Source organism: Pseudophryne corroboree, chromosome 11 (genome assembly GCF_028390025.1).
Source record: "Pseudophryne corroboree isolate aPseCor3 chromosome 11, aPseCor3.hap2, whole genome shotgun sequence".
Taxonomy (NCBI): domain Eukaryota; kingdom Metazoa; phylum Chordata; class Amphibia; order Anura; family Myobatrachidae; genus Pseudophryne; species Pseudophryne corroboree.
Genome location: NC_086454.1, coordinates 235,615,235 through 235,632,794, shown reverse-complemented (window position 1 = coordinate 235,632,794; position 17,560 = coordinate 235,615,235). Strand labels below are relative to the sequence as shown.

At 48.5% G+C, this 17,560-nt stretch overlaps 1 protein-coding gene across 2 annotated transcripts in view; it reads left to right on the top strand.

The window, feature by feature from the left end:
- Positions 1 to 17,560, top strand: part of CHD9 (chromodomain helicase DNA binding protein 9) — a 575,583-nt gene that overhangs the window by 371,109 nt on the left and 186,914 nt on the right. For both annotated transcript variants that reach the window (XM_063945309.1, XM_063945308.1), the window contains exon 13: positions 16,613 to 16,789. In XM_063945309.1, the coding sequence (XP_063801379.1) occupies positions 16,613 to 16,789 (177 nt within the window). The remainder of the gene's footprint in view (positions 1 to 16,612; positions 16,790 to 17,560) is intronic.

Below are 17,560 nucleotides of genomic sequence, written 5' to 3'. Positions count from 1 at the left end.
TGCTCTTCTCAGGAGGAGGCTGGAGTGGGAACAGAAAAGGCTGGGGGAGTGACCGTGTCGGCACCGCCGACGGCCGATTGGGTAAATATGTTGAGTGTTTTGAATGCTAATGTGGCTCGGTTGAGGAAGAGATTAGATAAAAGTCTAAAAGCCAGACATGGAGGAAATCCATGGAAAATGCATTGTCACAAGCTCAGACCCCTTCGGGGTCACAGAAACTTGCATTTACCCAGTTAACAGATACCGACACGGACTCTGATTCCATTGTCGACTATAGTGATGCCAGATTAAATCCTAAACTGGCTAAGAGCATTCAGTACATGATTGTGGCAATAAAAGAAGTGTTGCATATAACAGAGGACCCTGCTGTTCCTGATACTAGGGTCTGTATGTATAAAGGAAAGAAACCTGCGGTAACTTTTCCTCCCTCTCATGAACTGAACGCTCTTTTTGAAAAGGCTTGGGAAAATCCTGACAAGAAGTCACAGGTTCCCAAAAGAATTCCAGTGGCGTATCCGTTTCCCTTTGGGGACAGGGAAAAGTGGGAGTCAACCTCCACAGTGGATAAAGCTCTATCGCGTCTATCCAAAAAGGTGGCGCTTCCGTCTCCTGAACCGTCGGCCCTAAAGGATCCTGCGGATCGCAAGCAGGAAAATACACAAAAATCCATTTATATCACTACGGGTGCGCCACTCAGGCCTGCCGTTGCTTCGGAATGGGTGAGTAGCACTATTGAAAAGAGGGCAGATAACTTGTCATCTGAGAGAGATTCCCTAGACAGGGATAACGTGCTTTTGACTCTGGGTCATATCATCAGCATATTTAAAAGAAGCTGTAAGGGATATTGGCCTTTTGGGATCAAGGGCCAATGCCATGGCAGTCTCAGCTAGGAGAGCATTGTGGATTCATCAGTGGAATGCTGATGCCGACTCTAAGAAAGTGATGGAGTCTTTACCGTTTAATGGTAGTGTCTTGTATGGTGACGGCCTGGTATCTATGGCTACTGCGGGTAAGTCGTAATTTCTCTGACGTCCTAGTGGATGCTGGGACTCCGTCAGGACCATGGGGATTAGCGGCTCCGCAGGAGACAGGGCACAAAAATAAAAGCTTTAGGACTAGGTGGTGTGCACTGGCTCCTCCCCCTATGACCCTCCTCCAAGCCTCAGTTAGGTTTTTGTACCCGTCCGAGCAGGGTGCAATCTAGGTGGCTCTCCTAAAGAGCTGCTTAGAAAAAGTTATTAGGTTTTTCTCTAACGTCCTAGTGGATGCTGGGGACTCCGTCAGGACCATGGGGAATAGCGGGCTCCGCAGGAGACAGGGCACATCTAAAAAAGCTTTTAGGTCACATGGTGTGTACTGGCTCCTCCCCCCATGACCCTCCTCCAAGCCTCAGTTAGGTTTTTGTGCCCGTCCGAGAAGGGTGCAATCTAGGTGGCTCTCTTAAAGAGCTGTTTAGAAAAGTTGTTTTTTTTTTTTTTTAGGTTTCATTCAGTGATTCCTGCTGGCAACAGGATCACTGCAACGAGGGACTTAGGGGAGAGATCTCCAACTCACCTGCGTGCAGGATGGATTGGGATCTTAGGCTACTGGACACTGAGCTCCAGAGGGAGTCGGAACACAGGTCAGCCTGGGGTTCGTCCCGGAGCCGCGCCGCCGATCCCCCTTACAGACGCTGAAGAAGACGGCAGAACGGAGGTCCGGAAACAGGCGGCAGAAGACTTCACAGTCTTCATGAAGGTAGCGCACAGCACTGCAGCTGTGCGCCATTGTTGTCACACGGCTCACTGACCTAGTCACGGAGGGTGCAGGGCGCTGCTGGGGGCGCCCTGGGCAGCAATATAAGTACCTTATTGGCAAAATAAATACATCACATATAGCCATTAAGGCTATATGTATGTATTTTAACCCAGGCCAGTTCTTAAAAACCGGGAGAAAAAACCCGCCGAAAAGGGGGCGGAGCTTATTCTCCTCAGCACACAGCGCCATTTTCCCTCACAGAAAGGCTGAGGGGAAGGCTCCCATGCTCTCCCCTGCACTGCACTACAGAAACAGGGTTAAAACAGAGAGGGGGGGCACTGATTTGGCGATATAAATATATATTAAATGCTATAAGGGAGGAACACTTTTATAAAGGTTGTCCCTGTATAATTATAGCATTTTGGTGTGTGCTGGCAAACTCTCCCTCTGTCTCCCCAAAGGGCTAGTGGGTCCTGTCCTCTATCAGAGCATTCCCTGTGTGGGTGCTGTATGTCGGTACGTGTGTGTCGACATGTATGAGAAAAATGTTGGTGAGGAGGCGGAGCAAATTGCCTGTAATGGTGATGTCACTCTCTAGGGAGTCGACACCGGAATGGATGGCTTACTTGTGGAAGTACGTGATCATGTCAACACGCTGCGAGCCGGTTGACGACATGAGACGACCGGCAAACAAATTAGTACCTGTCCAGGCGTCTCAGACACCGTCAGGGGCTTGTAAAAACGCCCATTTACCTCACGGACACTGACTCCAGTGTCGACGGTGAAGAAACAAACGTATTTTCCTTTAGGGCCACACGTTACATGTTAAGGGCAATGAAGGAGGTGTTACATATTTCTGATACTACAAGTACCACAAATAAGGGTATTTTGTAGGGTGTGAATAAACTACTTGTAGTTTTGCCTGAATCAGATAAATTAAATGAAGTGTGTGATGATACGTGGGGTTCCTCCGATAGAAAGTTATGGGCGGTATACCCTTTCCCGCCAGAAGTAAGGGCGAGTTGGGAAACACACCTTAGGGTGGATAAGGCGCTCACACGCTTATAAAACAAGTGGCGTTACCGTCTCCAGATACGGCCGCCCTCAAGGAGCCAGCTGATAGGAAGCTGAAAAATAGCCTAAGAAGTATATACACACATACTGGTGTTATACTACGACCAGCAATCGCCTCAGACTGGATGTGCAGCGCTGAGGGGGCTTGGTCGGATTTCCTGACTGAAAATTTTGATACCCTTGACAGGGACAAGATTTTATTGTCTATAGAGCATTTTAAGGATGCATTTCTATATATGCGTGATGCGCAGAGGGATATTTGCATTCTGGCATCAAGAGTAAATGTGATGTCCATATCTGCCAGACGAAGACACGACAGTGGTCAGGTGAGGCAGATTCCAGACGGCACATGGAAGTATTGCCGTATAAAGGGGCGGTCCATCGGACCTGGTGGCCATGGCAACAGCTGAAAAATCCACCTTTTGTTCCCCGAGTCACATCTCAGCAGAAAAGGACACAGTCTTTTCAGTCTCAGTCCTTTCGTCCCCATACGGGCAGGCGGGCAAAGGCCAGTCATATCTGCCCAGGGGTAGAGGAACGGGAAGAAGACTGCAGCAAGCAGCCCATTCCCAGGAACAGAAGCCATTCACAGCTTCTGCCAAGTCCGCAGCATGACGCTGGGGCAGTACAAGCGGACTCAGGTGCGGTAGGGGGTCATCTCAAGAGTTTCAGCACGCAGTGGGCTCACTCGCAAGGGGACTCCTGGATCCTACATGTAGTATCCCAGGTGTACATTGGAAATTCGAGACGTCTCCTCCTCACAAGTTCCGGAAGTCTGTTTTACCAACGTCTACCTCCGACAGGGAGGCAGTATTGGAAACAATTCACAGGCTGTATTCCCAGCAGGTGATAATCAAAGTACCCATCCTACAACAAGGGAGGGGGTATTATTCCACACTATATTGTGGTACTGAAGCCAAACGGCTCGGTGAGATCTGAAATATTTGAACACTTACATACAAGCGTTCAAATCAAGATGGAGTCACTCAGAGCAGTGATAGCGAACCAGGAAGAAGGGGACGAGATGGTGTCACTGGATATCAGGGACATTTACCTACATGTCCAAATTTGCCCTTCTCACCAAGGGTACTTCAGGTTCGTGGTACAGAACTGTCACTATCAGTTCAGACGCTGCCGTTTGGATTGTCCACGGCGCCCCGGGTCTTTACCAAGGTAATGGCCGAAATGATGATTCTTCTTAAAAGAAACTTGGACGCTTTCCTGATAAGGGCAAGGTCCAGAGAACAGTTGGAGGTCGGAGTAGCACTATCTTTAATAGTTCTACGACAGCACGAGTGGATTCTAAATATTCCAAAATCGTAGCTTTTCCGAGGACACGTCTACTGTTCCTAGGGATGATTCTGGACACAGTCCAGAAAAAGGTGTTTCTCCCAGAGGAGAAAGCCAGGGAGTTATCCGAGCTAATCGGGATCCTCCTAAAAACAGGAAAAGTGTCAATGCATCATTGCACAAGAGTCCTGGTAAAAATGGTGGCTTATTACGAAGCAATTCCATTCGGCAGATTTCACGCAAGAACTCTTCAGTGGGATCTGCTGGACAAATGGTCCGGATCGCATCTTCAGATGCATCAGCGGATAACCCTATATCCAAGGACAAGGGTGTCTCTCCTGTGGTGATTACAGAGTGCTCATCTTCTAGAGGGCCACAGATTCAGCATTCAGGAGTGGATGCTGGTGACCACGGAGGCCAGCCTGAGAGGCTGGGGAGCAGTCACACAGGGAAAAAATTTCCAGGAAAGTGTGATCAAGTCTGGAGAATTCTCTCCACATAGATGGAGCTAAGAGCAAAATTATAAGGCTCTAAACTTAGCAAGACCTCTGCTTCAAGGTCAGCCGGTATTGATCCAGTGGGATAACATCACGGCAGTCGCCCACGTAAACAGAAAGGGCGACACAAGAAGCTGGAGGGCAGTGAAAAAACTGCAAGGATTTTTCGCTAGGCGGAAAATCATGTGATAGCACTGTCAGCAGTGTTCTCTCCGGGAGTGGACGACTGGGAAGCAGACTTCCTCAGCAGGCATGACCTCCACCTGGGAGAGTGGGAACTTCATAGGGAAGTTTTTCCGCATGATTGTGAGCCATTGGCAAAGACCAAAGGTGGAAATGATGGCGTCCCGCCCGAACAAAAAACGGGACAGGTATTGCGCCAGGTCATGAGACCTTTCAGGCGATAGCTGTGGATGTCCTAGTAACACCGTGGGTGTAACAGTCGGTGTATGTGTTCCCTCCTCTGCTTCTCATAACCAAGGTATTGAGAATTATAAGACATAGAGGAGTATGAACTATTCTCGTGACTCCGGATTGGCCAAGAGGGACTTGGTACCCGGAACTTCAAGAGATGCTCACAGAGGACTAAGGGCCTGGGGAGCTAAGAAGGGACTTGCTTCAGCAGGTACCATGTCTATTCCAAGACTTACCGCGGCTGCGTTTGACGGCATGGCGGTTGAATGCCGGATCCTGAAGGAAAAAGGCATTCCATAAGAGGTCATACCTACCCTGGTCAAAGCCAGGAAGGAGGTGACCGCACAACGTCATCACCACATGTGGTGAAAATATGTTGCGTGGGTGAGGCCAGGAAGGCCCCACGAAGAAAATTCAACTAGGTCGAATTCTACACTTCCTGAAAACAGGAGTGTTTTGAGCCTAAAATTGGGGTTCTTTAAGGTTTTAAGTTTCGGCCCTGTAGAATTTCTTCCGAAAAGAATTGACTTCAGTTCCTGAAGTCCAGATTGTCAAGGGAGTATTGCATATACACCCCTTTTTGTGCCTCTAGTGGCACCGTGGGATCTCAACATAGTGTTGGGATTCCTTAAAATCATATTGGTTTGAACCGCTCAAATCTGTGGATTTGAAATATATCACATGGAAAGTGAACAAGCTGTTGACCAATATCTCACATGGACAGTGACCATGCTGTTGGTCCTGGCCTCGGCCAGGCGATTGTCAGAATGGGCGGCTTTGTCTTACAAAAGCCCATATTTAAATTTCCATTCGGACAGGGCAGAACTGGGACTCGTCTCCAGTTTTCTTCCTAAGGGGGTGTCAGGTTTTTCACCTGAAACAACCTATTATGGTGCCTGCGGCTTCTAGGGACTTGGAGGACTCCAGGTTAATAGACGTTGTCAGGACCCTAAAAATATATATATATATATATATATATATATATATATATATATATATATATATATAGTTTAGGACGGCTGGAGTCAGAAAGTCTGACTTGCTGTTTATATTGTATGCACCCAACAAGATGGGTGCTCCTGCGTCTAAACAGACGATTGCACGTTGGATCTGTAGCACAATCCAACTTGCACATTCTGTGGCAGGCGTGCCACAGCCTAAATCTGTAAAGGCCCACTCCACTAGGAAAGTGGGCGCATCTTGGGCGGCTGCCCGAGGGGTCTCGGCATTACAACTTTGCCGAGCAGCTACGTGGTCAGGGGAGAACACGTTTGTAAAATTTTACAAATTTGATACTCTGGCTAAGGAGGACCTGGAGTTCTCTCATTCGGTGCTGCAGAGTCATCCGCACTCTCCCGCCCGTTTGGGAGCTTTGGTATAATCCCCATGGTCCTGACGGAGTCCCCAGCATCCACTAGGACGTTAGAGAAAATAAGAATTTACTTACCGATAATTCTATTTCTCGTAGTCCGTAGTGGATGCTGGGCGCCCATCCCAAGTGCGGATTGTCTGCAATGCTTGTACATAGTTATTGTTACAAAAATCGGGTTATTCTTGTTGTGAGCCATCTTTTCAGAGGCTACTTCGTTTTGTTATCATACTGTTAACTGGGTTCAGATCACAGGTGGTACGGTGTGATTGGTGTGGCTGGTATGAGTCTTACCCGGGATTCAAGATCCTTCCTTATTGTGTACGCTCGTCCGGGCACAGTACCTAACTGAGGCTTGGAGGAGGGTCATGGGGGGAGGAGCCAGTACACACCATGTGACCTAAAAGCTTTTTTAGATGTGCCCTGTCTCCTGCGGAGCCCGCTATTCCCCATGGTCCTGACGGAGTCCCCAGCATCCACTACGGACTACGAGAAATAGAATTATCGGTAAGTAAATTCTTATTTTTATTTTCAGTGAGTCCTGCTGGCAACAGGCTCACTGCAACGAGGGACTTAGGGGAGAAGAAGTGAACTCACCTGCGTGCAGGATGGATTGGCTTCTTAGGCTACTGGACACCATTAGCTCCAGAGGGATCGAACACAGGCCCAGCCATGGAGTCCGGTCCCGGAGCCGCGCCGCCGACCCCCTTGCAGATGCCGAAAAGTGAAGAGGTCCAGAAACCGGCGGCAGAAGACTTTTCAGTCTTCATGAGGTAGCGCACAGCACTGCAGCTGTGCGCCATTGTTGTCAGCACACTTCACACCAGCGGTCACTGAGGCAGCAATGATAATACCTTGTTCTGGCTAAAAATACATCACATATAGCCCCTGGGGCTATATGGATGTATTTAACCCCTGCCAGGTCTCACAAACACCGGGAGAAGAGCCCGCCGAAATAGGGGGCGGGGCCTATCTCCTCAGCACACAGCGCCATTTTCCTGCACAGCTCCGCTGCGAGGAAGGCTCCCAGGACTCTCCCCTGCACTGCACTACAGAAACAGGGTAAAAAAACAGAGAGGGGGGGCACTTTTTTGGCGATATTGATATATTAAGCTGCTATAAAGGAAACAATACTTCTGTAGGGTTGTTCCTATATATTTATAGCGCTTGGGTGTGTGCTGGCAAACTCTCCCTCTGTCTCCCCAAAGGGCTAGTGGGGTCCTGTCTTCGATAAGAGCATTCCCTGTGTGTCTGCTGTGTGTCGGTACGTGTGTGTCGACATGTATGAGGACGATGTTGGTGTGGAGGCGGAGCAATTGCCGGTAATGGTGATGTCACCCCCTAGGGAGTCGACACCGGAATGGATGGCTTTGTTTATGGAATTACGTGATAATGTCAGCACGTTACAAAAATCAGTTGACGACATGAGACGGCCGGCAAACCAGTTAGTACCTGTCCAGGCGTCTCAGACACCGTCAGGGGCTGTAAAACGCCCTTTACCTCAGTCGGTCGACACAGACCCTGACACGGACACCGAATCTAGTGTCGACGGTGAAGAAACAAACGTATTTTCCAGTAGGGCCACACGTTATATGATCACGGCAATGAAGGAGGCTTTGCATATCTCTGATACTGCAAGTACCACAAAAAGGGTGTATTATGTGGGGTCTGAAAAAACTACCTGTAGTTTTTCCTGAATCAGAGGAATTGAATGAAGTGTGTGATGAAGCGTGGGTTAACCCCGATAGAAAACTGCTAATTTCAAAGAAGTTATTGGCATTATATCCTTTCCCGCCAGAGGTTAGGGCGCGCTGGGAAACACCCCCTAGGGTGGATAAGGCACTCACACGCTTATCAAAACAAGTGGCGTTACCGTCTCCTGAAACGGCCGCCCTCAAGGATCCAGCTGATAGGAGGCTGGAAACTACCCTGAAAAGTATATACACTCATACTGGTGTTATACTGCGACCAGCCATCACCTCAGCATGGATGTGCAGTGCTGGGGTGGTTTGGTCGGATTCCCTGACTGAAAATATTGATACCCTGGATAGGGACAGTATTTTATTGACTATAGAGCAATTAAAGGATGCTTTTCTTTATATGCGAGATGCTCAGAGGGATATTTGCACTCTGGCATCGAGAGTAAGTGCGATGTCCATATCTGCCAGAAGAAGTTTATGGACGCGACAGTGGTCAGGTGATGCGGATTCCAAACGGCATATGGAAGTATTGCCGTATAAAGGGGAGGAATTATTTGGGGTCGGTCTATCGGATTTGGTGGCCACGGCAACAGCCGGGAAATCCACCTTTTTACCTCAGGTCCCCTCCCAACAGAAAAAGACACCGTCTTTTCAGCCGCAGTCCTTTCGTTTCTATAAGAACAAGCGGGCAAAAGGACAGTCATATCTGCCCCGAGGCAAAGGAAAGGGTAAGAGAGTGCACCAAGCAGCTCCCTCCCAGGAGCAGAAGCCCTCCCCGGCTTCTGCAAAGCCCTCAGCATGACGTTGGGGCTTTACAAGCGGACTCAGGGGCGGTGGGGGGTCGACTCAAGAATTTCAGCGCACAGTGGGCTCACTCACAGGTGGACCCCTGGATCCTGCAGGTAGTATCTCAGGGTTACAGGTTGGAATTCGAGAAGTCTCCCCCTCGCCGGTTCCTACAGTCTGCTCTGCCAACGTCTCCCTCAGACAGGGCGACGGTATTGGAAGCCATTCACAAGCTGTATTCTCAGCAGGTGATAGTCAAGGTACCCCTCCTACAACAGGGAAAGGGGTATTATTCCACACTATTTGTGGTACCGAAGCCGGACGGCTCGGTAAGACCTATTCTAAATCTGAAATCTTTGAACCTGTACATACAAAAATTCAAGTTCAAGATGGAGTCACTCAGAGCAGTGATAGCGAATCTGGAAGAAGGGGACTTTATGGTGTCCCTGGACATCAAGGATGCTTACCTGCATGTCCCAATTTGCCCTTCACATCAAGGGTACCTCAGATTCGTGGTGCAAAACTGTCATTATCAGTTTCAGACGCTGCCGTTTGGATTGTCCACGGCACCTCGGGTCTTTACCAAGGTAATGGCCGAAATGATGTTTCTTCTGCGAAGAAAAGGCGTATTAATTATCCCTTACTTGGACGATCTCCTGATAAGGGCAAGGTCCAGAGAACAGCTGGAGGACGTAGTAGCACTAACCCAAGTAGTGCTGCAACAGCACGGGTGGATTCTGAATTTTCCAAAATCTCAATTGACCCCGACGACACGTCTGCTGTTCCTGGGAATGATTCTGGACACGGTTCAGAAAAAGGTGTTTCTTCCGGAGGAGAAAGCCAGGGAGTTATCCGAACTTGTCAGGAACCTCCTAAAACCAGGAAAAGTGTCTGTGCATCAATGTACAAGAGTCCTGGGAAAAATGGTGGCTTCTTACGAAGCGATTCCATTCGGCAGATTCCACGCACGAACTTTTCAGTGGGATCTGCTGGACAAATGGTCCGGATCGCATCTGCAGATGCATCAGCGGATAACTTTGTCTCCACGGACAAGGGTGTCTCTTCTGTGGTGGTTGCAGAGTGCTCATCTGTTAGAGGGCCGCAGATTCGGCATACAGGACTGGGTCCTGGTGACCACGGATGCCAGTCTGAGAGGCTGGGCAGCGGTCACACAGGGAAGAAACTTCCAGGGAGTGTGGTCAAGCCTGGAGATGTCTCTTCACATAAATATACTGGAGCTAAGAGCGATTTACAATGCTCTAAGCCTGGCAAAACCCCTGCTTCAGGGTCAGCCGGTGTTGATCCAGTCGGACAACATCACGGCAGTCGCCCACGTAAACAGACAGGGCGGCACAAGAAGCAGGAGGGCAATGGCAGAAGCTGCAAGGATTCTTCGCTGGGCGGAAGATCATGTGATAGCACTGTCAGCAGTGTTCTTTCCGGGAGTGGACAACTGGGAAGCGGACTTCCTCAGTAGACACGATCTACACCCGGGAGAGTGGGGACTTCATCCAGAAGTCTTCCACATGATTGTGAACCGTTGGGAAAAACCAAAGGTGGATATGATGGCGTCCCGCCTCAACAAAAAACTGGACAGGTATTGCGCCAGGTCAAGAGACCCTCAGGCAATAGCTGTGGACGCTCTGGTAACACCGTGGGTGTTCCAGTCAGTGTATGTGTTTCCTCCTCTGCCTCTCATACCAAAAGTACTGAGAATTATACGGCAAAGGGGAGTAAGAACGATACTCGTGGCTCCGGATTGGCCAAGAAGAACTTGGTACCCGGAACTTCAGGAGATGCTCACGGAAGATCCGTGACCTCTACCTCTAAGACGGGACCTGCTTCAGCAGGGACCGTGTCTATTCCAAGACTTACCGCGGCTGCGTTTGACGGCATGGCGGTTGAACGCCGAATTCTAAGGGAAAAAGGCATTCCGGAAGAGGTCATCCCTACCCTGGTAAAAGCCAGGAAGGAGGTGACTGCACAACATTATCACTGCATTTGGAGAAAATATGTTGCGTGGTGTGAGGCCAGGAAGGCCCCGACGGAGGAATTTCAACTGGGTCGATTCCTACATTTCCTGCAAACAGGATTGTCTATGGGCCTCAAATTAGGGTCCATTAAGGTTCAAATTTCGGCCCTGTCGATTTTCTTCCAGAAAGAATTGGCTTCAGTTCCTGAAGTCCAGACTTTTGTAAAAGGAGTACTACATATACAGCCCCCGGTTGTGCCCCCAGTGGCTCCGTGGGACCTTAATGTAGTTTTGGATTTTCTCAAATCCCATTGGTTTGAGCCACTCAAATCGGTGGATTTGAAATATCTTACATGGAAAGTAACCATGCTACTGGCCCTGGCTTCAGCCAGGAGAGTGTCAGAATTGGCGGCTTTATCGTATAAAAGCCCATATCTGATTTTCCATTCGGACAGGGCAGAACTGCGGACGCGTCCTCAGTTTCTGCCTAAGGTGGTTTCAGCGTTTCACCTGAACCAGCCTATTGTGGTGCCTGCGGCTACTAGCGATTTGGAGGATTCCAAGTTGCTGGACGTTGTCAGGGCATTGAAAATATATATTTCAAGGACGGCTGGAGTCAGAAAATCTGACTCGCTGTTTATAATGTATGCACCCAACAAGCTGGGTGCTCCTGCTTCTAAGCAGACGATTGCTCGTTGGATTTGTAGCACAATTCAACTTGCACATTCTGTGGCAGGCCTGCCACAGCCTAAATCTATCAAGGCCCATTCCACAAGGAAGGTGGGCTCATCTTGGGCGGCTGCCCGAGGGGTCTCGGCATTACAACTCTGCCGAGCAGCTACGTGGTCGGGGGAGAACACGTTTGTAAAATTCTACAAATTTGATACCCTGGCTAAAGAGGACCTGGAGTTCTCTCATTCGGTGCTGCAGAGTCATCCGCACTCTCCCGCCCGTTTGGGAGCTTTGGTATAATCCCCATGGTCCTGACGGAGTCCCAGCATCCACTAGGACGTCAGAGAAAATAAGATTTTACTTACCGATAAATCTATTTCTCGTAGTCCGTAGTGGATGCTGGGCGCCCATCCCAAGTGCGGATTGTCTGCAATACTTGTACATAGTTATTGTTACAAAAAAAAATCGGGTTGTTATTGTTGTGAGCCGTCTGTTCAGAGGCTCCTACGTTTGTCATACTGTTAACTGGGTTCAGATCACAGGTTGTACGGTGTGATTGGTGTGGCTGGTATGAGTCTTACCCGGGATTCAAAATCCTTCCTTATTGTGTACGCTCGTCCGGGCACAGTATCCTAACTGAGGCTTGGAGGAGGGTCATAGGGGGAGGAGCCAGTGCACACCACCTAGTCCTAAAGCTTTTATTTTTGTGCCCTGTCTCCTGCGGAGCCGCTAATCCCCATGGTCCTGACAGAGTCCCAGCATCCACTACGGACTACGAGAAATAGATTTATCGGTAAGTAAAATCTTATTTTTTACCTTATGTTCCTGCAAAACAGAAGAAATTGCCCTACTATCAGATGCAGTCCTTTCAGCCCAATAAATTCAAAAAAGGACGAGGGTCCTCCTTCCTTGCTGCGAGAGGAAGAGGACGGGGAAAGAGGTCACAGGCTGTGGCAAGTTCCCAAGAGCAGAAGTCCTCTCCGGCTTCTACCAAATCCACCGCATGACTCTGGGGCTCCTCTGCGGGGAGTCCACACCGGTGGGGGCACGTCTCAAACTCTTCAGTCATGTCTGGGTACACTCGGACCTGGATCCTTGGATATTAGAAATAGTAACCCAAGGGTACAAATTAGAGTTTCAAGACATGCCCCCTCACCGATTTTTCCAATCGGCCTTGCCAGCTTCTCATCTAGAAAGGGAGGTAGTATGCGCGGCAATACTAAAGCTGTGTCAAAATCAAGTCATTGTCACGGTACCCCCGTCACAACGGGGGGAGGGTTTTTATTCGAGTCTGTTCGTGGTCCCGAAGCCGGATGGCTCAGTCAGACCGATTCTGAATCTAAAATCCCTCAATTTCTTTCTGAAAAAATTCAAATTCAAGATGGAATCTCTCCGAGCAGTGATCTCCAGTCTGGAGGAGGGGGATTTTATGGTGTCGGTCGACATAAAGGATGCTTTCTTACACGTTCCCATATATCCTCCACATCAGGCATACCTGAGGTTTGCTGTTCAGGATGGTCATTACCAATGTCAGACGTTGTCGTTTGGTCTGTCCACAGCACCAAGGATTTTCACCAAGGTTATGGCAGAAATGATGGTTCTCCTGCGCAAGCAGGGAATTACAATTATCCCGTACTTGGACGATCTCCTCATAAAGGCGAGATCCAAGGAGCAATTGCTGAAAAATGTTGCGCTCTCACTGAAGATTCTGCAACAACATGGTTGGCTCCTAAACTTGCCAAAATCACAGTTCCGACGACACTGCTGTCGTTCCTGTGTATGATTCTGGATACAGAATTACAGAGAGTTTTTCTTCCAGTGGAAAAGGCTCTGGAAACTCAGAACATTGTAAAACAGATTCTGAAACCGGCAAAAGTGTCAGTTCTTCAATGCACTCTGTTGCTGGGGAAGATGGTGGCGGCCTACGAGGCCATTCCGTATGGCAGGTTCCATGCCAGGGTGTTTCAGTGAGACCTGTTGGACAAGTGGTCTGGGTCTCACCTGGATATGCACCGGAAAATAATCCTATCTTCCAGGACCAGGATCTCCCTTCTGTGGTGGCTGCACAGTTCTCACCTTCTGGAGGGACGCAGGTTCAGGATTCAGGATTGGATCCTGGTGACCACAGATGCAAGTCTCCGAGGCTGGGGAGCAGTCACACAGGGGAGAAACTTTCAGGGAAAATGGTCAAGCCAGGAAGCTTGTCTGTACATAAACATTCTGGAATTAAGGGCCATTTACAACGGCATTCTGCAAGCGGAAAACATCTTCTTCGTGGTCTGCCCGTCTTGATTCAGTCAGACAACATAACAGCAGTGGCGTATATAAACCGCCAGGGCGGAACAAAAAGCAGAGCGGCGATGGCCGAGGCCACGAAAGTTCTTCGCTGGGCGGAAGGACATGCAAGCGCTCTGTCAGCAGTCTTCATTCCAGGAGTGGACAACTGGGAAGCAGACTTCCTCAGCAGACACGATCTCCATCCAGGAGAGTGGGGTCTTCATCAAGAGGTCTTTGCAGAAGTGACAAGTCGTTGGGGAATTCCTCAAATAGACATGATGGCGTCCCGCCTCAACAAGAAACTTCAGAGATATTGTTCCAGGTCGAGGGACCCTCAAGCAATAGCGGTGGACGCCCTAGTGACACTGTGGGTGTTTCCGTCGGTCTATGTGTTCCCTCCACTTCCACTCATTCCAAAGGTGATAAAGATTATATGAAGAACAAAGGTTCAGGCAATACTCATTGTTCCAGACTGGCCAAAGAGGGCCTGGTATCCAGATCTTCAGGAGTTGCTCATAGAAGATCTCTGGCCTCTTCCTCTACGGGAGGACCTGTTACAACAAGGTCCGTGTGTGTATCAAGACTTACTGCGGCTGCGTTTGACGGCATGGCGGTTGAACGCCAAATCCTAGCCAGAAAGGGTATTCCCAGTGAAGTCATTCCCACACTTCTTCAGGCTAGAAAGGAAGTAACTGCAAAGCATTACCACCGTATTTGGAGAAAATATGTGCCTTGGTGTGAATACAAGAAGGCTGGGCCTAAAGTTAGGCTCTATTAAAGTACAAATTTCGGCCTTATCAATTTTCTTTCAGAAAGAATTGGCCTCCCATCCAGAAGTTCGGACCTTCGTGAAAGTTGTGCTGCACATCCAACCTCCATTTGTGCCTCCTGTGGCACCGTGGGATCTTAATGTGGTATTGCAGTTCCTGCAATCTCATTGGTTTGATCCTTTACGCAAGGTTGAGTTAAAATTCCTTACTTGGAAAGTAGTCATGTTGTTGGCCTTGGCATCCGCAAGGCGGGTTTCTGAGTTGGCGGCTTTGTCTCACAAAAGCCCCTATTTAATCTTCCATGCAATTTCTGCCAAAAGTGGTTTCATCATTTCACGTAAACCAGCCTATTGTGGTGCCAGTGGCTACTGACGCCTTGGCGGAATCGAAGTCTCTCGATGTGGTCAGAGCTTTGAAAATCTATGTCGCCAGAATGGCGCAGATTAGGAAAACAGGCTCTGTTTGTCCTGTGGGCTCCCAACAAGATTGGGGCTCCTGCTTCCAAGCAGACTATTGCGCGCTGGATCTGTAATACGATTCAGCAGGCTCATTCTACGTCAGGTTTGACGTTACCGTAATCGGTGAAAGCCCATTCTACCAGAAAGGTGCGCTCATCCTGGGCGGCTGCCCGAGGGGTCTCTGCATTGCAGCTTTGGTATAAACCCCTTGGTTCTTGAAGCATCCCCAGCATCCTCTAGGGCGTATGAGAAAATAGGATTTTAATTCCTACCGGTAAATCCTTTTCTCTTAGTCCGTAGAGGATGCTGGGCGCCCGTCACAGTGCGGGCTGTATCTGCAGTTTGGTTTTGGTTACACTCATGTTGAGTTAAGTACAGTCATGTGAAAGCCCATTCTACCAGAAAGGTGCGCTCATCCTGGGCGGCTGCCCGAGGGGTCTCTGCATTACAGCTTTGGTATAAACCCCTTGGTTCTTGAAGCATCCCCAGCATCCTCTAGGGCGTATGAGAAAATAGGATTTTAATTCCTACCGGTAAATCCTTTTCTCTTAGTCCGTAGAGGATGCTGGGCGCCCGTCACAGTGCGGGCTGTATCTGCAGTTTGGTTTTGGTTACACTCATGTTGAGTTAAGTACAGTCATGTGAAAGCCCATTCTACCAGAAAGGTGCGCTCATCCTGGGCGGCTGCCCGAGGGGTCTCTGCATTACAGCTTTGCCGAGCTGCTACTTGGTCGGCTTCAAACACCTTTGCGAAGTTTTACAAGTTTGATACCCTGGCTGAGGAGGACCTCTTGTTTGGTCAATCGGTGCTGCAGAGTCATCCGCACTCTCCCGCCCGTTCTAGAGCTTTGGTATAAACCCCTTGGTTCTTGAAGCATCCCCAGCATCCTCTAGGGCGTATGAGAAAATATGATTTTAATACCTACCGGTAAATCCTTTTCTCTTAGTCCGTAGAGGATGCTGGGCGCCCGTCACAGTGCGGGCTGTATCTGCAGTTTGGTTTTGGTTACACTCCTGTTGAGTTAAGTACAGTCAGTCTGTGGCTGATGTTGGTCATGCCGTTGCATACGTTGTTCTTGAATGCCATGTTGTACGGCATGTTTGAGGTGTGAGCTGGTATGTATCTCACCTTAGTTTAAAAATTTAATAAAAATTAAATAAATCCTTTTCCTCGAAATGTCCGTCTCCCTGGGCACAGTTCCTATAACTGGAGTCTGGAGGAGGGGCATAGAGGGAGGAGCCAGTTCACACCCCTTTTAAAGTGTTAAAGTGCCCATGTCTCCTGCGGATCCCGTCTATACCCCATGGTTCTTGAAGCATCCCCAGCATCCTCTACGGACTAAGAGAAAAGGATTTACCGGTAGGTATTAAAATCCCTTTTTATTATGTTAGTAACAGAGACCAAAGCATTATTCAAAGGATGCACATCTACAACCTTGATGGAGCATTATAAATTCAATTAAAACAATGCAGTTCTTATTCACCTAATTTGTCATTCGTATTTGTCCCCCAAGTAGACTGAGCCCTTAATTATCTGGAGTAACAGGGGCTGTGGGATCGCTATGTGTGGTAATTTGGATGTTGATAACTTCACAGGGTCGTATTGTCCGTGGGACGTACAAGTTCCAAGCCATCATCACCACGTTTGAGATGATTTTGGGGGGCTGCCCAGAGCTGAATGCTATTGAGTGGAGGTGTGTGATCATTGACGAGGCGCACAGGCTGAAGAATAAGAACTGCAAACTGCTGGAGGGTCTGAAACTCATGAATCTGGTGGGTGTCTCTCTTTTGATTCACGGGCTTCTTAGTATTTGTAACTCTAAATACACCTATGTATGCCGCTTAATGATTGCCATGTGATGATATGAAGAGATGACTACTTACTCGTCACCTGAGGTGGAGTATGGGTAACCTGTGACTACTCAAAATTATATAACAACTCATTAGGAAACACTATGATAATTATGTCTGTGGTGCTATTGTTTCACCAAATAAGAATATTAGGAAAGTAAAAAACTCTTAACAGATTTGTATTTATAGCAGGTAGGAAATTCACTTCTTTGTTTTGCTGCTTGTAATGACATTTTTCGACACGTGTTTCAAAGAGCACTGAAGAGGATCCAATGGATTCCAGCTCTTCCATGACACGCGCCAATTAGCTACGATATTTATTACCAGTTATTTATATAGCGCACACGTATTCCACAGCACTTTACAGAGGATATTTTTGGCCATTCACATCAGTCCCTGCCCCAGTGGAGCTTTCAGTCTGTATTCCGTATCACATGTACATGCACACATTCACGCTAGGGTTAATTTTTGTTGGGATCCAATTAACCTACCAGTATATTTTTGGATTGTGGGAGGAAACTGGAGTACCCGGAGGAAACCCACGCAAGCACGGGGAGAATATACAAACTCCACACAGTTAGGCCATCGTGGGAATCGAACCCATGACCTCAGTGCTGTGAGGCAGTAATGCTAACCATTACACCATCCGATATTGCAGTTTCACGATAAATTATCGCAAATGCAATAATTCAG